This window comes from Hyalella azteca, unplaced genomic scaffold, assembly GCF_000764305.2.
Source record: "Hyalella azteca isolate HAZT.00-mixed unplaced genomic scaffold, Hazt_2.0.2 contig12758, whole genome shotgun sequence".
In the NCBI taxonomy this organism is placed as follows: Eukaryota; Metazoa; Arthropoda; class Malacostraca; order Amphipoda; family Hyalellidae; genus Hyalella; species Hyalella azteca.
Genome location: NW_025942706.1, coordinates 149,796 through 176,604, shown reverse-complemented (window position 1 = coordinate 176,604; position 26,809 = coordinate 149,796). Strand labels below are relative to the sequence as shown.

General features: G+C 40.2%; 1 protein-coding gene across 1 annotated transcript; it reads right to left on the bottom strand.

Moving 5' to 3' along the window:
• Positions 1 to 1,685: 1,685 nt before the first annotated feature.
• On the bottom strand, positions 1,686 to 10,918 carry LOC108667575 (flocculation protein FLO11). Its single transcript, XM_018154617.2, has 6 exons — positions 10,854 to 10,918; positions 7,564 to 7,860; positions 7,002 to 7,137; positions 6,483 to 6,856; positions 6,247 to 6,345; positions 1,686 to 6,018 (listed from the first exon to the last, which is right to left on the bottom strand). The coding sequence occupies exons 2-6, from the start codon at positions 7,744 to 7,746 to the stop codon at positions 2,734 to 2,736; spliced, it is 4,077 nt and encodes a 1,358-aa protein (XP_018010106.1). The 5' UTR covers positions 7,747 to 7,860; positions 10,854 to 10,918; the 3' UTR covers positions 1,686 to 2,733.
• Positions 10,919 to 26,809: the final 15,891 nt, after the last annotated feature.

Sequence of the window (26,809 nt, the reverse complement as noted above, 5' to 3'; positions counted from 1 at the left end):
GTGGACGAGTGTAGTGATGTAACTGACGAGCGTAACTGAGAGACGTGTGGACGAGTGTAGTGATGTAACTGACGAGCGTAAGTGAGATACGAATGAACGAGTAGCGATGTAACTGACGAGCGTAACTGAGAGACGTGTGGACGTGTGTAGTGATGTAACTGACGAGCGTAAGTGAGATACGAATGAACGAGTAGCGATGTAACTGACGAGCGTAACTGAGAGACGTGTGGATCGACGAGTGTAGCGATGTAGAGGTATGATGCGAGGACAAGGGTGGATATGAGACTGCAGCGGACTGTAATGACATAAGGGGAGTGACAACTCCCAGTGTTGTGTTTGTAACCCAGAATTAAGTAGAGACACGAGAAGTGTATTTATTACGTCACTAAGCGACGTTGAAGAGCCTGCGCTGACAACATCAGGCATATAAATGCCAAAAAGACTATTGCTAAGCGATTACATATTTCTGAACGACAAAGAAAATTAATCAACTTTGCACGATTCTTCCTCGAATTCTTATTATCCTCCATTTGAAACGAGTTCGTATAGTTTCCCATAACATACTGTCAAAGCTATTCTTATGTTTTTTCTTATATATTTTCAAAGCATAGTGAATACGCCGTCCTAATTGAGAAAATGATCAGGTCCTACCGACGCAGAAAGGCTTGCTGATGAGAGCATAAAATAATTGGAGTTCAAATAAGTTCCAAGGAGCGTGTATAGTTATTCGTCATTAGCAAGTTATCCCTCGTCACCTGTCGCTGCCTCGGTGACCATCGCTGGCTGATCGATGCGTGCGGCGCGGCATGGCAGGCCGCCCGCGCCGCGGTCACTCCGGAGCTGATCAGCGTGATAGCGACCGCGCAGAAAGGGGCAGTGACTTCAACCTTCGTGTGATCCTAAGCTAATTTATATTCATGAGCTCCCCTCCCTCTGTTGGTACTGAATTTTCTCTCTTTGGTTGGCGGGGGGAGGAGGGGGAGAAGGGGGCGAGTGGTTCAGATCCGGGAGGATACGTTGCTTAGGTGTATGTTTGGCCATACTAATTCAACGTTTGCATTTTGTATCACAGAAGCTGAATTGATCGTATTCATATTTATAATTGGTTATATTGCACTCTAACTTTATTTAGCATCGTAAGACTGAAATTTCAACGGATTTATCGTTTCATAGTTTCTCGTTCATCAAAAAAGTAATCATAGTGAGAATAGTTAAAGACTTCACATTTGAAGTCGATCTATATTGATATCCAGCGGATTAGTCCTCAGCTGTCAGATCAATTAAAAGATATGCATAAAACCACAAAAAGGTTTTTAAAAATTGGAAAGTGTGCACGATTATCCTTTTCAGTACGTTTTTTCAGAGTTTTTCGTCTGCCGGGTTGCCTCGGTCACATGCAGACACATAATCTGGGAATGTCCACGCTAAATCACGAAGGAGTGATAAATTTACACTGAGTATAAATATATATTTTATGTACACATTTACAATAAATTTATACAAATGCAAAAATTATAAAAATGAAAAACATCACAATTCGTTTTTCATCGAAGAGAAGTTCCAGGAAGTCTCAGCCTGTAAGAGGTGCTACTGGCTATGACATCTCGGAACACTGTATTATAGCTGGATTGTGTTAAAATATAATTTGAGGACGTACAGTTAGACGTAAAATAAAATGCTTACGTTAATATCAAAATAAATTATACAGCTCACGTTTCTTTATAATGAATATTTGTACATGATATATTCGAGAAGTAAAACTGTTGACTTTTGCACACATGTTGCAATGTCAACATAATTGCATTCGTACATCCACTACCGTCCCTTTTCATCATTTCCGTGAAATTAGGAAATTAATAATAAAGAACATCAAATCGAGGTAAATAAAACAGGACAAAACCATTATAAAGCGAGAAAACATGCGGTAGCGAAATGCGTGCTTCTATCCTACACGGTGCTGTAACTTAACACGACTCGTGTGATAGGAAATAGGCCCATTGCTGACGTGCCGCGCTCGTAAGACCAATGAACAAAAAGTGAGCGTAAGTGTGTGCCTCATTAAGAGACAATTTGCCAGGTCACTCGCAACCACTCATTTTCACACAACTCTATTATCATCGGAACTTAACCATGATATGCTGAGCGATAATCCTGGAAAATTTGAAACGTACTGCAAAACTAGAGGAAAAAGTTACACTAAATTCACTGACGCAAGTGAGTTCCGACTTTTTCGATCACCTCGTGAAGATAAAACTATAACAACTAAGTAGCCTCATCAATCTCATAAGAGACAGGACAGCCCGATAAGCCGCGGTTTATCGGCTAATAATTATAAATTCATAATTGCTTCGAAAAATGTACTTGCCAAGTTAATACTATCTATATTCACGATGAGACCAACATTTTTTTGGCGCTTTACGCAACTGCACACAATCTCAACAGTAAACTAAAATTTAAAACCTCAGCGATCGTTTAGAATGATAAACGTTTTAAATATTTAAAGATGCTTTTCATCGAGTCTGACCGAAACAAGCTGTTATCATTAATTAAATGAAGTCATATAATGAAAACGGCACAGGCATTTATTTAACAAATTTAGTCCACTCGCTAAAAAATTTAGTCCAAATATTGACAAAAATCTGTGAATACCGAGCGTATGTCATTTTTGGTTGTACTAACCGACTAGAACTTGTACTTTACGCTCAAGCATTAATATTTATTAAGGATGTTAGTTCATTGGTGTGAACCATTCACTGCCAACGGAATACCCGTGGCCGGCGGCAGCGAACGAGTGAGGCTCTCTATTTTAAGTATCGACGACGTTGCTGGAAGAGGGCCGGATTCGTTGAGGGGTGAGTGCCCACTCCTTGAAACCTCCAATTTATTAATATTTTCACCTATTGAGAGACCCCTCATGTTACTGGTACTGGTAAACGTGAGGCCATTGGTTGACAAAGATTTTTTATTCGGAGTTAAATTGATACTGAGTTTGCCATTTAAGAGTTTGGGCGAAGAGACAGGAGAGTTTGAACTTGATTTAGGTGACTTGGCATTGATGGTCACAGTGTTTGTTTTCATTTTCGTTAGGGCTGGATTTGAACTTGGTTTCCCGGGACCTGATTTGTTAGAAGAACGAACATCAGATGAGCTGGATGCGGTTATTGAAACTCCGGACCTTTTGGTTATTGAAATGGTGTTCGTGGTGGTTGACTTGGTGGTGCTAACAGAGGTGGATGCAGGGGACAACTTGGTGATAGTTACTTCGGGGGTGGGGGAGCACAAGTTGGGAGTGGAAGGAGATGCTGGAGCAGGAGAGCGAGCAGGTCGTGGAGATGGAGCGGTTTGATGCGCTGGTGCGGCGCTGCGAGGAGTTGCAGCGGGCGACACGCTTCCTGCTTCCGCAGGCGATCCCGCGGAAGGTCTGTTGTGTTGTGGTGTGGTCTTGGGAGACGATGCAGCTGTAGCGATTGGTGACGAGGCTCCTGGGAGGACTGGGGATGCTACGGAGGCGTAGGGATTAGGACTTGACATCCCGAGGTACTGTTGAGGAGGAATTGACGCGTAAGGGTTCGGGGAAGGTGGAATAAGTCTCATAATATTCAAATTGGGCAAGGAGGTTTTGGGAGTCGGAGAAAGGTCCATTGGTGGGGTTTCATTATCTTTGTTCTGTTGAAGGAAGGAATTGCTGTTGCTAAACATATTCCCGTACGCTGCCATGTAAGTAGCGATATCAAGCACGGTTTGCTGCTGATTGTTCAATACCCCTGGATTAGCAAAAGAATTAACAGACAACCCAACCAATGCTGGATTGACCGATGACAAAGGATACGATTGATTCACATTTTGTTGCAATTGCGTGGAGACTTGCGCTTGGGCGTTCTGGATGGCTTGCAGAGCTGCAATTTGCGAGGGAAGTGGCGGTCGTGGAGACGTTACCGGCAATCCTCCGCGACGGCCACGTCCACCTCTTGCGCCACGTCCTCGGGAGCCTCTGCCTGCCGACGCCGCTTTGTTGGGATTAGGCGGGCGACCGAGGCGCGGCTTAGTAGGAGCTATGAAAGGTGGCCGTTGGTTGTAGGGGAAGCCTGCAGGGAAAGGAGAGCGAACCAAACCTGAAGTAGAACCAGGTTCAGGAAGAGGTCGTCGTGCATCAGGGGACGATATTCTCGGAAGAGTCATTTGTTTCAAGTTTTCAAACTTAACCTTCGGTTGAGATGATTGTGTAACAAGTTGTTGATACTGCTTTTGACGCAACAGTTTTTGCTGTTGTTGAAGATGTTGAAGCTGATCTTGTGTCTCTTGAATATTTTGTTGTTGCAATTGTTGCAGAATCTTTTGTTGATGCATTTGAGCCAAGTGTTGCTGATGCTGCCGTACATTGTTAACGAGAGCTTCTGCTAAAGCTGCACTGGGATCCGGATTTGTAGGGAGTTTGGATACTGTCGTCGCAACTCCGACATTGGATGACAGTGGGGGATTGTGTAGGATTGCACTAGCAAGACTGGCAGGAGGAATAACTACCGGGCTCTTGATGAGAGCATTTGATTCCGCTTTTGGTGGAGAATTGAAAGTTCTGGACACTTGATTCGAAGGCCCAGTTTGCGCGTCAACATTTCCCCCAACTGCGTTCGCTTTCGCCGCGGCTAAACTTAACTTCGTGATGGTTTTGTTAAGTATGCTCTCCGGCTTAGAAGACACTAATTTATCTTTACCTGCTATGATCTTATTACTTGGGAAGATTTTGGTATTTTGAGCCACTGTTGTACTGCTAGTTTGAATTTCAACACTATTCGCCACGGATGGAGACGAAACACTAATCGCTTTACTCGTAACAGCCGAGGGTGTGATTTCAGAATTATTTTCTGTCTTAACAACTTTATTTATTTGGTTCATGGGAGATTTGACAGATTCGTTCACAGCTTTAGGATCAACCTCTTTCTTGGAATCCTTTCGTTTCTCAGAACATTCCACTACGTTATTGTTATTGAGAGCAATACTATAGGGCGTTAACGTCGGTAGAGGTCGTGGGATGCTAACCATGGGAATTTCTGGAGCTGCTATCAATGTTCCATTCATTTTCTCCGACCTGGGAGAATTTGGAGATAATGTAGGCATAGATTTTTTGGATCTCGCATCGCTGTTCAACAATAATTTGCTGTTTTTGTCTGATTCCAAACCAGGGTCCGAGTCGGAGCCTTCTTGTGAGGAAATGCTTGTTTTTGCTTGCTCTGGAGCTATTATCTTCGATGACTCAGGACGAGGGGATGAAGTAGTCGGTGGAGTCGAATCTTCGTCAGATGGGGATTGAGCACTCTCGTCAATAACCATCCTTCCTTCACCATCATCACGACTACTGTCAAGGCTGTCGATTGTCTGATTATTAACGCTATCGCAGTCCATGGCCTCGTCCACGTCATTGCAATTGCCGTTATCATCGGGTGCAGTCGGAACGGTCGCTTTAGCATCGTTATCTGATTTATTCTTGCTGTTGCATGATTCTCGAGTTTCGTTAGTCTCATTAGACTTGGGTGTTTTAGCCAGATGATCTTCAGCTTGAGATACAGAGGTCGTAAGCTGTATTGTTTCTGTTCTGATTTTCTTGTGAGGTGAGCCATTCTCACTTTCTGAATGGGTTGCATTTTCCATTTCTTTGCGTTTCGAGTTATCAGACTCGTTTACCGAACCAACATCACTATCCGCCACGACAAGTTCTGTGGGCGTATGACTTAGTTTTTCATCTCCTGATTTCGGGGATGATCGTAAATTGTCTTTGTTCGGAGAAGAGTGACCAGATTTTTGTGGGGAAAGTTTCTCTTTATTTTCGGGCTGAAGTTGTTGCTCTGTTCTCGGTTTATAGTTTATGTTTGGCTTAACTCGTTTTCTGGAAGGCACAGTAGGGGGAGCAACAACCGTGTACAGAAACTTGAGCGGAGCATCCTCATTCCATTTATACATGTACACGACGTCCAGTAAAGTCAGATCAGAACACAGGCAGTCCCCAGCATGCATGATGTCAACCTGCAAAGAGCAAGTCAGGAATTCTCTTTAAACGTCATTAGAAGAGCAAATTAGAAGCATTTCACCTAATGTTATCGATAAACCCTGCGACGTTACTTCATTTATTTATTCAACATATCGGTCATTTGGAAATTGAAATCAAGCGACAGGTTAATTTTCGAAAACATTGATGTTTTAAAAATATGTGTGCATCTTCTAAAAAAAGTCTATAAAATATTCTTCCATTACCTGATGATGAATACTAAGGTTGTACTTCAATCGAATAAACTTCGCCAACAAACGTATTGTGCTCGAAGCTGGACACTTCAAGAACCGACGGTGAGAAGTCTGATGGCGAAAAAAAAAGAAAAAAGTTATTTGAGAGGCAAAAGACTTAGTACAGTAAAACTACTGAGTTCTCAACCGTTTTAACAATATTTTATAGAAACAGCTACTAATAGCTCTTTAGTTATAGAATAACTGACCTTAGCTTCTTCTTCGTGTCGTTGGCGCTCCAACTCCATCTCTAAATCATTTGACGACACTTCATCTTCAGTTCCTTTTTGTTTTTGTCCCACCGTTTTATTCTCGGAAGAGGAACCGTTGGAACGGTGCACAATTTTCTCCTTGGCTTCGTCTTTGCCATTAGTGAGCGATGTGAGGGGAGATGAGGGGAGCGCTGCTGAGAGCTTGAGGGACGTAGCGTCTCGTGTGGCGTAGTGAGCTCGTATAGGCCGCAGACCCAAAACATGCGCGTGGGCGTGCGCCGGTGGCAAGTATTCTAGCGATAGCGATATCTGGTCATCCACGTGGAAGAAGTGACGCTTCTCCCTTAATGATTGCTCCGTTTTGTCTCCAACTTTAAGGAAAAAGAAAAAAATACATTTAATATCCATGTAAAATACATACAGAAAAAAATATTGAACACATTTCTGCTTCTATATACGCAGTTGGCAAAAAAACGTAACATAAATGTATGTACGTGTGTATTTATGTATGCTTACCAGCATGAGGGTTGTTCGCATAAAAAGAGGCCCTTCTGTCCATTTCTGCCTCGAAGAGCCCAGGCACGAGTTTGTAGACAACATCTTGAAGGGTTCTGTCTTCGCGCAGCGACAACAGGGGTCGCGTTTTGTGCACCTGAAATAGAAACACAATATCTTCTGAAATACTTAATACACCTAAAATTCCAGGGCATTCTCGTTATTTTAACTGCCTTTCAAAGTCTTTTGCTGCAGAAAACTTGTATAATCTAGTTGCGTGTCACAGTTTTTCAACTGCAATGTACCGGTATGACAAAAGCCGAAATCGATTGTAAGTAAATACCGCCCTCATTTATAAATATCGCAGTGATAACCAAAAAACGTGAACAGCATTGGACAAACGGGTCCAACCGTCCGGCTATTGACAGTAAATCGTGTCAATAGTCTTGAGAACAAAAAAGCGTCGTTGACAGCTGGTGTATCAGTAGACAAATGATCAAATTTATACGTACGTTTATGACAACCTGTGCAGCCAAGACATCAAGTCATAAAAAATCGGGTGGTATTTTACGCAAGTTATTACCTGAACATCGCAGATGGGGCAGAAGACCGATGAATGGAAGTATCTGACGATGCAAGACTTGCAGAAGCTGTGTAGGCATTCGATTATTGTGGTTGCATCGATGTAATATCCTTTGCACAGCACGCAAATAAGATGCGGGTTCAGTTCCGTGAGAGGAATACGACGTAAGGGCTTTGCGGCCATGTTTATTTATTTCAAATAATTCCAGTGTTGATCATAAATAATTCCCAGAACCCTATAGCTCTGTCATTATTAGCCAGGGATGTTCCTTTGCAGCAGAAATCGCGCAGCAGCGATCTGAAGGGAACAAAATACGAATTAAGTTAATAAAAGATTGGATACTTTTATCCAATGTTGTCACTATTGAACCATCTAATGAACCGCTTTGCGTTTCTTGGCGGGTTGGCAATTAAGATTATGGGCATAAAATTGTACTTCAGCGGCTGATAGAATGAGCGAATCGAATCACTAGTTTACAATTGGATAATCTTCTAACTTCTAAGGAAAAATAACCAGGAAAGATTTCTTCCAAAAAAGTCAATCACGGCACACTGCTGCATTGGGTATTTCTGGAAACCTAGCTACGGAGAAAGAGAGAACGACCGCTTGCATCCAAGAACAGCGTTTATATGTTTATAATATGCAAATAACCCTGCAGCGGGTCAGGATGCTGATGTGATATCGATGCAAACGTCGGTAGGACAATGGCTTTAGAAAATCTTATGCAATAATTGAACGATTTAATTTAAGGGAGTAACGAATGTGGTTCACCAATAACGGGTTAAATTAAAAGATTGAAATATCCGCGGCAGCTCACTATTTATCTTTTTGGATCGTGATTAATGCCCATCATTCACGCTAACCCATCGCAAATTTTAAATGAAATTGAATAATTATACAAATTACCGTAACTCGACATACGCTAGTTCTTTACGATCCGTGGAGCAAATTGTCCTGCAAAATTTGGACGAAATTTCCGCGAAGATAACGTTTTTATACATAGCGCGAGTGGAAGTTATATTTGTTTATTAAGAGAATTTGAATGCGATGTCCTTGCTAGAAAGGTAACAGAACGCAACGAAAAAAATTACATTAGTGGGCCGAAATCATAGTGGACCGAAATCTGACTAAATGTCATGAAATGAAACTCCTAATTTTCATTTCTCAACAGACAGCTGTGACATGCATGTGGCTAGTGAGGATATTTTAATTGTTTTCTACCATTTCTACACTGGTCGCAAGGTTCCTTCATTAGAGTTACAGTGATGGGAAGATAGAAGACTCATGCAGTTAGCACTGGGCCACTGCAGCCCAGTAGGCGAATAAAAATTGAAAATAATATAAAATATTGGAAAATAGGCGAATAATTGATGCGCTTAGATGACAACTCGATTAATTATTAACACACTGACAGCATATTAATTGATATCCCCATATAATCGCTTGCTGTTTCAACTTTCAATGCCAGTAGTTATAGACGATATGAACAAGTTCATCGATTCAAACAATAAGACTTTTCACGAGCCATCGGAGTAACCAAATCACCAAGAAGGAAGCAAGAAATGTGTTATATATATGAGTACCAGACTCAAGAGCATTACAGAGAGCAGGCAGGGCTAAAATCATGCCGTAGGAGTTACTATAATTGCTCAGTATTGCTTGGTCCTCCGTTCCTGCTTGGTGCTCATGTTCCAACGAGTAAAGGTCCCTAATGCACTTCTTCTATAGTAATATGACATATGTACCGCTTCACATATCTTGAATTCCGCCTTGCAGCCCCGTTGGCAGCCGGCTAGTAAAGTGGTGAATTCCAGACGGCCATGTGCGCTTCATGTAAATCATCTGAATTGGAGAAAAAATGCGGAAGGAAAAAGTCGCATGAATGGATGGCGAGACACAGGAGCAAATAGCTGAGCGTTTGGTGCAGGCATTGAAAGGTGAGACTAGCGATAGAAAGGTAACCCCATAGAGAGGAGGGTGGGGGATGGCCGGAGCCTCATCCGCACAATGCGGTGTTGAGGGCGGAGGGGAGGACGACTTTGGCCTGAGAACATGTGATCGCGTTTTTCTGCCTGTACGCCTGGACCTTCGGGAACGTTTATGTGTACGTGCATGTGCGTGTGGCCCATGAGCGCACGTCGTTCTGGTCGTGAGGAAAGCTACGATCGACATAGCACTGTTTGGCTCTCACACGTTTCCTTACTTTACGTATTTCCTGGAGCAATACGAAATGTCCCAAGGCAATACGTGAAGATAAGATAAATTTGATGATTCTGATATTAGGTATTTATTTATTTTCTTCTATGTTGTAAGTTTTACTACGTAGACTACCACGTCACGCTTGTAATATGCTGGCGTAAGCACAGCTTTCTTTGGAATTGCTAGCGACTTCGCAACCTTCATTGAAACTTGAAAGCTGGGAGCGGCGATCTTGAGTTGAAGTTATTGGTGAAATTAGAGCAACCGTAACTCATGTAGTAAAACTGTTCTTGTCATGCAATTCATGTCACAAAAATTGTGTTTGGTACTTGTTGATCAGAAACGTAGTTTTTAATAATAAGTATGGAGTTTTTAATAGCTATGCAGTGTGACATTAAAGGCAATAAGCAAGGTGTGGAAGGGCAGAGAGGTGTAAGAGATAGAGCAGAGCACCAGACCAGGGTGGGTGGCAGGAGTGAGCTTCACACGTCAACTCTCCCCCACCGGCGCAGCGGGAGGCCTACAGAGCTGCTAGTCGGTAGCACCGTTCAACGGGAGCAGCCGCCGCTAGTGCTCCCGGCCACACACTATCGTCGTGCTGCTGCTGTCACTTGCCGGCACCACTTATTTACGACGAAACTTGCCTAATAGGTGCAATGCTCACTTAATAATGGATTACCAAAACTCCACAAGTGTCACTCAAGTGGTCGTGACTCGTGATCTCGTGGATTCATTATTCATGAGAGATTGGGCTATCTACAAGTCTCGCATGTTAAATTAAATAATGACTTCAGCATAATATTAGAGTATAATTAAACATTGTAAATTTTTATTCGCCACTATCACTTCACTTGATAATCTTACGGATCGCTGCGAAGGAGGTTTCTTCTGTGCCGCTATTCATGAAGCTCAACAGATGTTGATCGCGGAAACGGTCTGAAAGGTCGTTGGTCGCCATTTTCTTTTGCCAACAGCATAGTGAAACCTTACAATCTTCCTAATAATTCACAAACAAATGCTCACTAGAGAATGACATTAAACCTGTAATCTATGTAGATTGGTATATGACATCCTATATAGTTGCTTCTCACCTGAGAAATATATTAGCGGTGAAGAAGATTCTCAGCTAAATCCAACGCAAGTTCACTCTATCACGGCTGGTAGAAGACTGACACGCTAGAAACTGGGGACTGGGAACTGATATCAGGAGCTCTCAAGTCTAGAATTTTATGCCTGGTAATCAGAATGTCCTTCATTATTCGATTAAAAATAATATTACAGTAATAACTGTATTTCGATGGAATTTGTTTATTACTTGCTTGATATAAGGAACTTTAACCTAGGAACTAAATGGTAATTTAATCACTAGTTGGCACCTATAGAGTCCACATGTAGAGGTCTTTCAGAACTCATGTCCGCAAGTTAAAACTTGAATTTTTCGCGAAACAAAATATCAAGTACTATTGAGTGCGAATATAGATATTTGATTGTTATATATGAGTTTTTTTCAATATATTGTTTTTATTTTTAATGTGTACACCTATATATTCGTGGTGTTCCTTCTAGCGAGGTCCTGCCCCCTTTTTGTGGCCGGCTTGTTCAAAATTATATTGCGTATTTAAAGTAACACTAATGAATATCCTAAACTACATATATGCAAGTCATGCGTGCTGGCGTGCAAGATTAGTCATTCAATACATGTAAGTATATGACATAAATTCTTCTGTTAAGTTCATGATTGGTGTTCACGCAACTGCGCTTGAGTTGCCAAGTCGCATTTATTGGGCAATACATTATCAGATTAAAGTGCAATTCTATTTTAAAATGTATTTTCTTTCTTCGCGTGCCTTCAGATAACCTAATAACGAAGTTGTACTTTACCTGATCAAGCTCTGTTTAGCTATCACTGCTCGTACATGAAACATTCTATCGGTACCGTTTCATTTCAAAGGTAGAAAGTTGGCAGCTCTGGCACATTTTGGCGCCGCTGGTTTAATCTTCTCGTGAGTTGGTGTGTCGTGCTCTTCATATTTCCTGCATAAATGATTAGATTATTTATATTCCGTTCTATGCCGAAAAACATTGTGGCGCCAACGACCTGTTTTACACAATGATTACTAGAGTAAATGCTTGCAAGAATTCGTGCGTGTTGGTACTGCTACACCACCGCGAATTGGGGGTTGTGTGTAAGCGCATTTCGTGCGTGTGTTTGTGTGTCAATCAACGACGCTTTTACTGCCTTTTTGTGTGCGCTTGCCTCAAGTCTGCCTACCTTCTTCGCCTCTCTCTCTCTCTCTCTCTCCTGGTTTGTCAAGCATTGATAACCGTCTGATGGATTGCCCCATGACTTCTAAGTACTCTCAGGCTGCGGTTTTTTTTTTCAAGAATTTCCTATTCTGAATATGAAACAGCATTTATTCTTTGTGGTTAAGTAACGCTTCATATTTCACTGATGGGACCATACGACGAAGACAAAAATGTTTGGATTTGAAATTCAGACGGTATTAACTAAGCTAGTGCGACAGACAGTTGCTGAACAGGCTAGTGAAAATAATTGTTAATTGCTGACTTGGGCAGCGGAGATAGCGAGTTGAGAGTTGGTCGCGGCACGGCGCACCGCGCGTCGCTGCGTCGTGACGCGCGCCGCGTTGGACGCTAGGTTTGGTTTACTGGGGGCTTTTTTGTGTTCGCTGCTGCTCTAGAGACGAGTTAAGCAATCCTTATATTCAGGGCCGTCAAAAATTCAAGAAGCTGACGAGATAAAACGACTACTTAAATGTGTTCAATCGAATATTAAGTTATAATTCGAAACTTTCTACTCACGTTGGCTATCACGCTGCTGGTGCAGGGCTATCATGCTGCTCGATCTCCAGCTCTCCGGTGACCGCTTCAAGCCCCCACTTGTGGGCCGCGGTATGTGCTTCCCGTCGGTGTTTACTCTCCCCCACTGCACCCCCAACCACGCCACCCCTCCCTCTGCTGGGCGGCCGAGGCTGTACGTGTACACAACAATCGTCTTGTGCTGCGGGTGCTGAAGGTGTACAATGTACACTGTAACACGTACAGCCCGTCTCAGCTGTCGACCAGCTTTTCAGAGCAGCTGATTAAGTGAAGGCGCCCTTTTCTGACACGGCCATTGAGGCGGCACATGTGTCCCGTCTACCCGTACCGACTCATTTTTAAAGAAAAACTCTCTTAAACTTCCCTTTCTTCCAAGAAATAATCCTCTCTTGACGCACGTTTTGATTAATGTGTAAATTGAATTATTTTGTGTGTGGTAACCTGAATTATATTATGCAGAAAATGAAACCAAGTTTCAAATTTGCAATGTAACTTCCAATCTGTGGAGCTTGATGTTGGCATTAATGTATTAAACATGGAGGGAAAATAGAGTAAATTTTTTTAACCCATTGAAAGAAGTCGTAAAAATGTATGAGCATTGTGTGCAGAGTGAAAAGAACATGAAAAATGTAGGTACATTGTTAATTGGGAGGAGGAGCGGGTGTTGTATGAAAATGTCTGTAAGAAGATCGGCCAACGCTTCAAAAATGGACGAAAATTTCAAAGACGTTAATTGTTCATCCATTGCTTTAAAAATGTATATAAAACTCTTTGAAAGTCATTCAATTTTTTCAAATTTAGAGAAAATACATTCATAATGGAGATCTAGTGGAGATAATGTGACGCGCGGAGAGAGCTAAAACTACATAAGTTAGGTGCATACAGATTGAGTGAAGATAATGTAACGAAGGAGAGATTTAAATGTTACGCGACGAATGAGATCATGCAAGCGACAACAAATGACTGCGAAGCATATGGATATAAATATGTCGATGGTAGGAATCTCTGCATGCATTGAACACTGATCGAATAAGGGACACGCGCTCTAAAATATATATTATTATGCAGGATATATAGCTGGATAACTCGACGCAGTTCGGTTCGTATACTCTCACCGCTGAAATAAAATTAGTTACAAATTAATCGACATTTAAAATCCTATAATTTAACCGAGAAAAAGAGAAGTGATTCAACGCCCATTTCGAAATAAGGAATAAATTGACATTTTTCAGCTAAATTAGATGTAGATTGTACTAAATTCTATAAATTCTATATGAAAATAGACTCGAATTAAATCTTGATCGAGTCTTGGTTTTTGCAATGTTAAATTAGTCTCTATATACTGTATGATGTATCGTGGATATACGTACGTGAGCGAATATAGCTCCTTCATATTTTACCAGCGCCAGGCTTACAACACAAACTACATTTAATCTATTATATATCGGGTCTGTAAGTAAATGTGTTTGAAAAATTAAGAGAGATATAGCTACAATTAAGAAGTGGATATTGAAACAAAAATTTTTAATTTCAGATGGTGAAAGTTATATTCATGCATATATTATTCATGTTTACATGCCATCTCAAAACGGTTGTTATATATATAATGTTATATAAATGGAAGTTAATGAGCTTGGAAGGGTTGTTCGCTAATTAACGCTTGTTTAGCTTCAATCAAGTTAATTATTATCGTTCTTGGGAAAACAGGATTATAGCTAGGAAGAGCGATATTTTCAAATCTCAATGATCATTTGTCCATAGCAACGCCGAGCTAAGCTGTTCCTTTTATATTTGTAAGTGTTTAGTGTTGTGTTATAGCCTTCTCACTAAAAGCCGAGTTTTACGTTTTCGTAAATGAATTTGAAGTAATTATTTTACGGTACTTCACAATATTATATAGCTTGAAAAAAGGCTGCCAGCACAAATGTACAAAAAAAGAATTATGTTACGCAAGCTAATTAAATTGATCGCCATGAGTTCATAAGATTTGCTCTGCCATGCAGCGCGGTGTCCTGCAGTGTTGCGGTTGTTTCCTATAAAGACATATAATTTGTTCTGTGAAGATCGAGCCTCCATGCAATTACGGTCCTCGAGCTATTAGATGTCATCCTGCTTTATGTGTATATATATATGGACTTTTTTGAAGTAGTGACTGTGTTGATTTGTGTTTTAATAAATGATGATGAAGTATTGTTCTTAAAATCGAAAGGATTTGAAATTAAAATGAAAAGAAATATGTGCTGTTAGGTGCACGTTGTAATCGGTGAAAAGTGTTGGCTGCTCAAATGTATGAGAGTAAATTTGCTCTTTTATAGATAGTTAAAAAACGGTGAGCTATTTCCAATAATCGACGTCAAATGGTCGCGTTCTGCCATTTTATGAGTATGTCATATTAATTGCTTGTGATACTCCTTTAAATTTCAACTGTTTTTTATTGTCATAAGTTTTACTGAATGAAACGCAACTTGAGTTTTTTGAAATATACGTAATAGAGTCCGAATTTATTTAAATTACTTTAAAATAATTGAAAGTAATATGATGCAGTCAAGGCGAACTGGAATACGGGATTCGTGTCCATATATGATGTGTCGTGGAGCTGCGACAGGCGGAAAGACGTTATTATTAACTGCGGCCGCCGCTTGCAGCTGCGGGCGCTTGTGCAGATCGCGCGGGACCAGGAATATATGGCAGGATTATAATCCGTTGGGAACAATGTGTGAAAATCGAGGTATTTCTTTGCATTTTCTTGAATTAAGCATCTACTGGAACGAAAATGATAATTTATAGGCACGTTTAAAAGAATTTTAAAAACTGCAATTCGCCGAAATTCTCACGAGTTTTTTTTTTGGGGGGGGTCGAGTTGTGAAAGGAAATATCCCGAGTATTTTTGAGTATTGTGGTGTGCTTCATTCTCCAATCTGCTCTCCGCACGTTTCATCCAAAAATTGCAGTTATATATATACCGAGTGGGGTAAATGCTCTTCACTCTAACGTCCAAGTATTCTAATATCTTATATACGCCGCAGTTTTAGCAGGACACATGCGGTCATCAAGCGTCAAATTCTTCGCCGCGTTAAAAGCCGTCGCGTGTGTGAACAGCAGTGCACATTTCGTATGTCCGCCAAGTGCGGCGGTATATATACCGTCGAACGCCGGCGGTATTTACTGCCCTGTGTGAGAGGGGCCTTTACTGGTGTAGCCTTGACTTTCTCAATTCTTTGAATTTTGGTTCATATAAAGATGGTTTTCGGTTTGTCAAATTTCGTTTTTTATTGGATTTTTTTTCTGGTTAAATTCATTTATTCATCGATGGGAAGTTGGACCTAAGTTATAAAAGCTTGAATTTTCAAAGTAATGCACGGTAGTCATGATCATAATGCACGGTATTCATGATCCTAAGGCACGGTAGTCATGATCCTAAGGCACGGTAGTCATGATCATAATGCAGGTATTCATGATCCTAATGCACGGTATTCATGATCCTAATGCACGGTATTCATGATCCTAATGCACGGTATTCATGATCATAATGCACGGTATTCATGATCATAATGCACGGTAGTCATGATCATAATGCACGGTATTCATGATCCTAATGCACGGTAGTCATGATCCTAAGGCACGGTAGTCATGATCCTAAGGCACGGTAGTCATGATCATAATGCAGGTATTCATGATTCTAATGCACGGTATTCATGATATTAATGCACGGTATTCATGATCCTAATGCACGGTATTCATGATCATAATGCACGGTATTCATGATCATAATGCACGGTATTCATGATCCTAAGGCACGGTAGTCATGATCATAATGCACGGTATTCATGATCCTAATGCACGGTATTCATGATCCTAATGCACGGTATTCATGATCATAATGCACGTTCCTAATGCACGGTATTCATGATCCTAATGCACGGTATTCATATGATCCTAATGCATGGTATTCATGATCCTAATGCACGGTATTCATGATCCTATAATGCACAGTATTCATGATCCTAATGCACGGTATTCATGATCATAATGCACGATGTTCATGATCCTATAATGCACAGTATTCATGACCCCTATGCTACCATGCATCCGGAAGTCTACCGTGCCGTAACTCAATGTATCAGGGAAGTCGGCGCGCAATATTTACAAAAGTGTGACTCGGAGTCGACGCGTCAACCCGTGCAACTCTCACATGAACAAAGGCTGCTTCGTTGCGCCCACCCTATATCAAGTTGGCTTTATTCAGTTCCCTGCGTTATTGCGTCGTTTAATTATACATAATATTTCTTGACTCGAAGGGCCTTTTTGCGCATGTAATGCAATTTGTACGCTGTATAGCAATTGGATTCAGAAGTCGATCGTTTTGGAAGTTAGCGCTTTTCGTGATAACGGACGAACGTCGACTTCGGAGTATAGTCGCTATATATACCGTGCATGGATCAGTGCCGTGGGGTTTATCGTATCTTGACGCACGATACAAGGGCTCAGAGTTATGCGTATTTTAAATTACGATACAAGGGTTCACTTGCTCTAACCTGTTTTAAATAACACAGGATGCAAGGGAGCAGCTATATAGCATATATAAACGCGCTGACTGCCGCTGCATGCATGAGCGCCTTAGCGCGAGGTGGCAGCACCGCCACTATATATATATATATATATATATATATATACATAGCGCTCGTCGCGTCACCACCCAGTCGTCAAATATCGAATATCTGTGCCATAAACATTCCTATTTATTTCAAATTTATAATGAAATGAGGAATCTGAACACAGTCCTGAGTTAACGTGTCCATTAACCATTATAAGCTGACTTTTTGTTAGATTCACATGTACTTTAATTAACGTTGAAAATAAATCAGAAAGACATGAAATGACCCTGACTTTATTTTTTATTAATTCAGGGAAATTTGAGCTCTAATAAATACCCGGAGTTAGTTCCGCTTTTCAGAACGAACACTGAACCGTCTTGTTGATGTGAGGCTGTCCAGTTCATATGCCTTGAAGTTGAATTAAGTACCGTCAATGACACTCAAGTCATCATTCAGCAGCAACTGCACTTTAATACAAATAATACATCATGCAAAGCCGCTCGTATTTAAAGCCTTATAATAATTAATAGTCGGAATTGCGATTTGTACAGGGTTTGACTGTCACATAAGAACTCGGAACTTTTTCGATCACGCTATAGGCAATAGCGCCTCAGTTTTGTTTACAAAATATACTGTTTCTCAAAATTGTTTTGAAGATGGGACATCAGCGCTTTGGCGAAGTTAGTGGCATCGGCAGCAGTTTTATTATCCGTTAATAGCTACGCTGCGGGTAGCCAAAAATAACGCTATCCGGTGCATTTCCTATAATGACAAAGCCAGCTAGTAAACGATATTCCCTTCCAAGAAGCTTCCCCATTTCAAATAATCTCCACGGTACTATTTTTTCTCAGTAGTACGCTGACTTGAGCAGTGTTGAGTCTTTGGCATGTAATTTACTACTGAGGCAAGAACGACGTCGTTATTTATCTTTCGGACAACCAACTCGACGCGTCAGAATGTTTGGCGGTTTTCGTCCATAAATCTTAAAGCGTCGCGGCGAGCCTCGCTCCACCTGGCGTCACGTGACCAGCCAAGCCCCGCCCCTCATCTTGCTCCTCCCACTCCTCTAAGATCTCTATCGTCAATCCCTGATAATTCTCCTTAATTTCAAGTACTTTCGATGGATGTTATAAGGAAATAGTTTCTCTCCTTGCTTCAAACTCATTGCATGTGTTCACACGAGACGGTGAGACGTGCAGAATATGAACGGGGGCGGCGACGCGGCAAATTACGGCACGGCGTCAGGGCGGGTCGACCTGACCACACATTTTAAACTCCACGTGATTGGCTAATTGACATATGGTTTATTGTACAATTATTTAAAGAAGTGTCATGTTAAACCCGTCGGAGATTGTTAGTGGCCCTTACTAGCATATCTTCGCATCGAAAGCTGATCTGCCTTGTTTGGCTTGAATATTTATTGTACCCCACTGATTTCATACTTAATTTCTCGAGTAGCATGATATCCTGTTTTCTTTAATAAAATTACGTCGCATCTAACGTAGAGCTTCAATTTAATTGTGAAAATAATAATCCATTTACGTAATGATCGATGTAGCCTTAATATAATGATGCTTAGAGTGAAGTGTTGAGATCATTTCAATCCGCAAAGGCGAAGTTGTTCGCGCTTCATGAATTTTACAACCACTAAGATTAGTTCAATAATAATACATGGACAATTTTTTTCGTTACTGGAATAAATGCAGCGCATGACATTAAGGTAGATTAGTTGTAGCAAACAATGCGTGCAATATTGCGTGTAAAGTGTTTGCCTCTCCTCCTGCCGCGTGACCCCTACGCCCGTCTCAAGGTCACGGCGCACTTCCATGGCAGCAAGCCGCTGCTGCTTCTGTCATTCCAAGATAAATTGAATGGCGTTGCGGTAAAGAACTGTCTATTATTTTACCATTTGTGTTGTGCAATTGAGCTTTTGTGAAGACTGTGGCAGCTGTGAGAATTGGGAAGCCGAGTTAGGTGAGTAAATACTGTTGTCTATGTTTGTGGTTACGGTGTATCAGCTGGAAGACGATCATTAGATATTGATTGGCAGCCTTGCATGAATGATTTATTTGACAGTTATATAGGACACAATTATGGAATTAATGTGAAACGTTTAAATTAAAGTGGCCACTGACCGTTGGATTACTCGATTACTTAGAACGACCTAATTCGACATGGTGCGATTATATACGGACAAGTTTTGAATAGTGTTTACATTATTACATATATGCTGCCGGGTGACCATGCAAAAGTCACGACAATTTATTAGATTTTAAACGCACGGATTTATGCCTTAAGTATACTGAGACGCTGTACAAATACAGTCCTAAAACACTAAATAGTGAGCAATTATTCTTCTTCAAACCCATGCAGATCTTTCTACCATGACTTAGACAGCTCGGCTATATTAGGGATCGTGTGTGAAGGAACATACAAATAATGCTCACAAACTCTTATTCTAATAGAGTTATTAAATTTATAATTTAATGAATGAAATCATTGGATTCATGTTTGCATATGTTATGTAATTCAGTAATTGTATTCATGAGTGTATGAGTTATGCTAAAGGCGGCCCCGCCGGACAGTCCAGCGACCGCAACAATTTGTCGGCATGGTGGCATGGTATATATACGGCGGGACAGGCGACTTGTATGCATGGCGTGTGACCCGTGGTTGACCCATGAGTAGCTCTTTTTTGCGGATGGAGCATGTTGTTCGTCCGTGACGTCACTGATCTAGTGACGTCACGGGCATTAACCAATCACCGAAATGCGATCAAACCAGTCGACCAATCCGTCATGGGAATGACGGGTTTGTTTACGTTTCTCGATCTATATATATACGTGACGTAACAAGAAAGCTGAACTGAAAGACGGAACTTTTCATGGGTCAACCGTATATAGTTCAACCAAGGTTTGACCGATATCTATATGTATGCGTCAATATGCGTTTCAAGTCGCCTCAGATCTTACATCGCCTGCCTTTAAAATTAATGATACATTTTATGAACAAAATTGAACCACTCTTCTTTAACAAGATCGAAAGATTTTCTAGTTATCATCAGGATTTATGTGTCAAAATCGAATTCCCGTGCGAATTGTTGTTCTGACCTATATTGTGCAGTCTTTATTGACGCGCATGCAGTCTTTTATATTTGTCTCTTGCTCGAAGTTTGCCCGTCTCTTTACGTTCAATAGTTAAGCAGGAATTGATTTAATTACTTTACACTATAATTGAATTGGATGTCCCCTTATTGATAACCTTGATTCACAATACATAGTTTTGATTAATGGCACATCGTGACAGCACATATACCGATCAGCTGATTTATAAATGCACGTATAAAGTGACGATTCGTGCATATAAATAGAACATATATCGATGTTAATTAAATTGTGTAAAAAGATATATCGTACGCTGTCAACTGGAGTAATCTTGCGCATTGCAATTACGAACAGTTTCTATTATATATATATATATATATATATATATTATATATATATATATATATATATATAGGTCTATTCTTATCATTCAGACTTTATTAGTATTCGCGATTATACTATTATTTACTTTCTAGTTAACAACTATTGGCTCGAAAGTACGTTCGTGCAATGAAATAAACTTTATATTATAGTTCGGTCGATAAATATACACAATTAAACATTCCTTGGCATTAAGTGACTATGTATGGAAACGTGTACAAACAACAATAACTGGTTACCTATACTTTATATGAGAGGTGGCAATTGCAGCTTCCTTTCCTGAAGAGGCGGATAGCAATTCCTCAGTTGTGGGAAAGAGTAACCTATAAAGTGTGGGCTGATATGATAGCATATGCAGCTTTATGACATATGCATTGAATAAATTAGCGAATGGAAGTGGAACAGTGGATTATATACGGTGGATTGACCGTATATATATAGTCAGTCTACTATCTGCCGGGCTATATCTGTCGTGACTTACGCCAATAATTTTAGTTCGCAATAAGACGATAAAAGCATCCAAATTTATGTTTTGTGGCTATAATAATATTCTAGTGCTGGCTTTAAAGATCTATTGTATATACTAACAAGTAACAACAAGTCATAAGTTTTACGTACGAATCACGAAGCTACAAATTTCGCCAACAATGAAAGACCTTCAGGCATCTCAGAAGGCCGCTATGAGAGCAGCAGTGAGCGGTCGAGAATCTTGACGACATGGACATATTCAATTAATGAGTCTATAAGTGCGAGCAAGGCGTCCGAATGAGTGCATGAGTCCGAACGTGGAGTCTCTGCAGCTGCCCACACCGGCAGCCTTTTTCTGTAAGAAGCATCCATGGATTCTGAAGTTGCAGGCACAGTTCAGGCGGGGATTGTATTAATTGCAAAATTGTTCGGATGCAACACGTCGAACTTTTGCCCACGATCCTGAGATGAACTAACTCAATTCGTTCGACAGCGCGCTGAAAATTGTCAAAGCAGCTCTAAATTTAGAGCATCGCAGAAGGCTTTCTCGATCGGTGCTTTAATCCATCATCTGATGAACGAAAAGTAGGCCATTGGAAAGTATAGCTCAAGGAATACCAATCACATGATTTCGATAGAGATCTGTGGAAACAAATATAATGGATATCGTCGGTGGAGAATTTTTTCCTACAGCTCTATATATTAGTGCTTGAGCGTGAAGAAAGAAAACGATGGGAATGAGCATATGGTGATGTATAGAGTACATCCTGCAGTCCCAAAGTCGGCGCCTATATAGAGTCGATCCAAGGTTACCAAAGCCCGATCAGGAATGGTCAACACGTACAGATAGAAGGCCTGCATGTGTACAACGATACGATCGAGTATGAAGAAACATACGATGGAGCATAAATAACAGCTACCATGCAAGACGTGAGGTTGGCGCATAAACTATATAGACTCCTGCATGAGGGGGTTCGATAACTGCCAAGGAGCGCAACAATGGATCAGATCAAATGAGATCTGATCATGCATGCTACGTACCGAATTAATTTAAGGAAGGGCTCTTGATGAACAATCTCCTGTAACGACGCTATTCAAAGTTATTTAATAATGCGTCTTACGCTTTAATTTAAGATAATCAAGTTTAGAAATACAAGGGTCACAGAGCAGCTATATTTTTCAATTTCATTTATGGTTCAACAAATCCTAAACTGAGTATTGCCGCGCCTCGGATAAAAATACTGAACAATCGTTCGATGGTCTATTAATGACGAACATTCATCCCTCTTCACGCATCATATTTCTCAGTTGTTCATGGAACTTTACTTCGTAAATTTTAACTTTTGTGTATTATTTATGAGACGCTTATAAGCAAAGTGTTTGGCAAATTTTACGTTCATGCTCGTACATTTATGATACTTATATGTATGATTGTATACTTCGGATATTTATATTTTAGTGCAACCTATTAATGAGATAGTAAATAAATTTATGAAATCAGTATTTTTCTTGGAAAAAAAGTTTCTATTTAATTTTGGTACATTTTTCTTAGTTCCATGGAATTCAAGTTATTATATGTATATAAGTTCAGACAATAACCTGCAAAAATTTTGCCTTGCGAATAAAAATGTGCTTGGTTCATTTGCGAAATCTTCTCATAAGTTTCATTAGGTTAAATACTTTGACGTTACCGTTATGTCGAAAGTTATATGCTTTTGTATATATTTCCCTACAAATGCTACAAAGTTTGAAGTGCTAGAAAATACGCTAACCTATATGTAGCAAAGTGTTGCGGACACCGTTTTTAACACGTTTTTCTTAGCTTAGCTTCGCGTTTGTTTGTTTGTTTGTTTTGTGTTGTGTGCTTTTCGCTTTAATCATAACTCTGCCCGACACACGTTTTTTTGGGGCGAACCATAATTTATTTTCTACTTTTTAGTCCACACGAAAAACGTGGTTTTTTAAAAAAGTTTTTTTAAGTATTTTATTTACTTTATTTGCAGCGTATAGTTATTCTATAACTTAATTGAATAAACTTCTTGAGAATGAATGAGACAATTGAGGAGATTAAAACGACCAGTGTTATAGTACGAGTTATTCTTCCTAACTTGAGTTTGATGATAAGCGATATAGATATTGATAAAACAGAGTTAATTAAGCTGCTATATATAGTCCTCTTTATAGGGTTAAGCAAAGCTGCTAAATATTGATTTTTTAAAGATGCATCCATTAATTTAATATGATCAACGAGAACCAGACTATTTCCCTCAAGGGAACTGGATGAACTGATCGTTAACCCATCACTTGATGAATAAGAATTAGATTCTCATAGATGTAATTTATCGTAACTGATTTCGTATTCGGGAGGATTTCGTATTCGGGGAGGATTTCGTATACTGGGAGGTCAAACTTTTTCTCAGGGAATATAATTACTGTCTTTACGCTCTTTTAAATTAATTCCTAAAAACGCTATTGGAACAGGAGTGACTGCGTACGTGCTCATGCAGTTAATTAGTTAAAGCCTTTATACTCGCGGTATGCAATTAAGTCCTGTTTCAGGCCGCCCGCGGTTTTTTTCTATAAATGCTGTGGTGACTCACATCCCATGCAGCTCTCACAGGAAAACAGCGTCAGCTGCAGCAGCAATTAAGAAGCCCAGGGAGCACAAGAGCCCTGCATGTCAATGAAGAAGAGCTCGAACACACAGTAATTTGTCGATTTAAAGTTTTATCTTTTTTGATTATTCAACTACAAAATCATAAAATTAACGTTCATGTTTAAGCAAATTTAAGATTTATGCTCGAGCCTGACGGTGCAAATATGCTACATAGCAATTGATTACTATCAGCTTGCTAAAACTGTTTTCGAATACGTGTATAATAGTTTTTTAAACATGTTCGGGGATTTTAATACACATTAAAATTACTTTAATATGAACGTCAATATAAACAGTTTCCGTGTTGGCTCAGGACTGGTGTGTGAAGAAATCCCCTTAACATACCTGCAAGTGTCCGAGAGTGAGCACATTCATCCGAAGGTTCGCTAGAACTGTAAATGTTGGTATAGATCGTTGACGTGCATCAAGTCTGAAAATACTAGCTAGCTTTCCTAAATGCATGTATACAGAAATCGGTCGAAAATACCATCTGCTTGTATTCTAAAAATCGTCCGAAAATACTAGCTAGCTTTCCTAAATGCATGTATACACCAGCTTTTCAAAAATAACATCTGCTTCAATATGTTTCGAATCTCAAAATGTCGGTTAAAATTAGAGTTTATTTTAGGTCATAGCAAAGATAACAAAATTAATATTAATTTCGCTCCGGTACGTGCGCGTGAGACGTTATATAGGGTGAGGTTATGCAGACAATCTATATAATAACCTCTGTATCTTCAGTAAATCTCGAGTTGCCACCATTGACTAAATTTTTATGCAGTCGGTGTATCATCTTGCAAAACCGCATACGCTCAAACACATCAAAAAATTTTTGTTTGATATAATACAATTATATACCTGGGAGCCGTGAAAAGCTATCAGAGCATATTTATATAGTCTATAGTTATGATTTCATCTTAGGTTCCGATCGCCTAGAAGGAAAGAAAATGTGTAGTAGTTATTTAGCGCAGTTATTGGCAGTGGGTTTGCAGTGAGAGCACCGCGAGCCCGCTCATGTGTACGTGCAGCGACCGCGTGTGCACACGTGGGAATGTTTGTGCTTGGCGCGTCGACGACCATGCATGGCATGCTTTATATGCGCCCGCTCAAGCCGCGCGCTTTTATGGCAGGGCTTTTTACTATGATGACACATATCAAGGCGATGACGGTGGTCTTATTTGCATCCTTTGTTACATGAAATTTTTAAACCCATCTGGTTAAAACATTAATATTTATGCTCCTCCAGATGTAAAATTTGTGAAAAAAATCCACGCGTTCTTTGTCTGTTGCATGTTGTTCGGGTGTGGGAGAATCGGCCAGTGAAGGTAATAATCACTGTATTTAATGTTTAATTCATGCCCTGCATATTATGCCCTGCAAACAGTTCAACTGAGGTCACGCTGCACGTACGGGACCTGCATGTAATCCCAATAATTTATTCCATTTGATAATGCTTTGGCAGCTTCCTTCTTGTGGATCATAAAAGTTCGCTGCATGGCTCATATATATGTTCCTATTCATTCACCAGAAAACATGAACAGCTGCTGTGATGATGCAGTCAATGTATAACTTGTTTATTATTTGTTCTGAGGTAGAATTTTTCGCATGATTAGTTCTCACATTTAACCAAGGCCAACAAAATGGGCTTCTTTTATTGACATTGTTCTTGGTGTGCAGTTTCGAATCAAGCGCTCATTGTTGCCTCCGTTGATATTCAGACATTTGTCTCGACATTCAGCGTCAGCGAGGATTAAATTTCGCCGCTTTTTCTCCCAATTCTAATGATTTATAATATTTTGCATTGATTCGTACCGTTCATCTACTTCCATAGTTATTCTTTCGTACGTACATTATATGTAAAATGCATAGACTCGCTCAGAATATTCAGGTGAAACATTGTGTGGAATATCATATCGTGTATATGTGGCGTATCACGTATACCTACCGTATACGTACGTATTACTTCGCTTGTTTCTCGTTGTGATGATTCTCAATGCTTGTGCAACACATATATGCACGTTCGTTCATGAGTTATATATGCATGTTTAAGGTAAATGTGCGTGTTGTACGTATTAGCTTTAGTCGTATGAAAAACATACAATTTCTGTCTAATCGTTTGAAAATGGATTGGGAAGTCACTTCCCATGATATTTTTAGCAGGACGTGACTGATTAATGACCAATCTATTTATCCACAATAAAAATAGTAATAAATAGCGAATTACTATTTTAAGATTAAATTCGCTTATTTTGCGTTCATTTATCATACAAGGTTGAATCGTCTTTCAATACGTGCAATGCGCTCGTGATGAACTGGGGGTAAATAAAATTAAGGCGTATAAAACAGTAACGCGTATCACGGCTGGTGTGCGGCGTGCAGTCGGTATATAAGCGCCTGGAGCTGATATCTGATATTGACGTCGCTGCCGCTCTACAAGGTCTTCCTAATTGATGCTGTTACTCACATCCTGTGCACCGTCCAGGGCGACTCGAGCTCTTAAATACGGCGGCAGTTGCAAGCCTGATAGACGGTGGCTTGGGACATGCAAACAACTACCAGCTGAAGCTTTTTATATGTACCTCGCGTCAATATCAAACATCCTCTCTGCAGTGTTGACGAATAAAAAACTATTTTCTTGATGAGGAACTTTTCTTGTACTCTAAATTATTTGGATTTCTACATGACTGTTCCAATAGCAATTTATTAAGCATTTAATGATGAGCCTAATGCCATGAAGTGGCAGGCGATCGATACGGCTCTTATATCGTCGCGCCTCTGCTCCATTAGCTGATGAATTTTGATGAAGTGTGTTGATGCGCGCGGCGTAAAACGCGCGCCGAGTTGCAGCTCGTTGCGCCGTCAAAAATCAATGGCAACCGTCGGAAGAAAACCTCCAACTATCGGGAAGACTCCAGTAAACATAGACCTGCGAGCTTCGTTGACGAACATGAAAAACGACATGGATCTTTGATTTTGGACTTTGCTATATCTTGATAGCTGTG

What these genes read in the sequence shown, in the direction of transcription:
- LOC108667575 (XM_018154617.2), bottom strand. Translation starts at nt 7,746, where the DNA reads ATGGCCGCAAAGCCCTTACGTCGTATTCCTCTCACGGAACTGAACCCG. An exon ending in TGCGAACAACCCTCATGCTG is followed by an intron (nt 6,857 to 7,001) that starts GTAAGCATACAT and finishes TTTTCCTTAAAG; the next exon opens with TTGGAGACAAAACGGAGCAA. An exon ending in ACCTTAGTATTCATCATCAG is followed by an intron (nt 6,019 to 6,246) that starts GTAATGGAAGAA and finishes TGCTCTTTGCAG; the next exon opens with GTTGACATCATGCATGCTGG.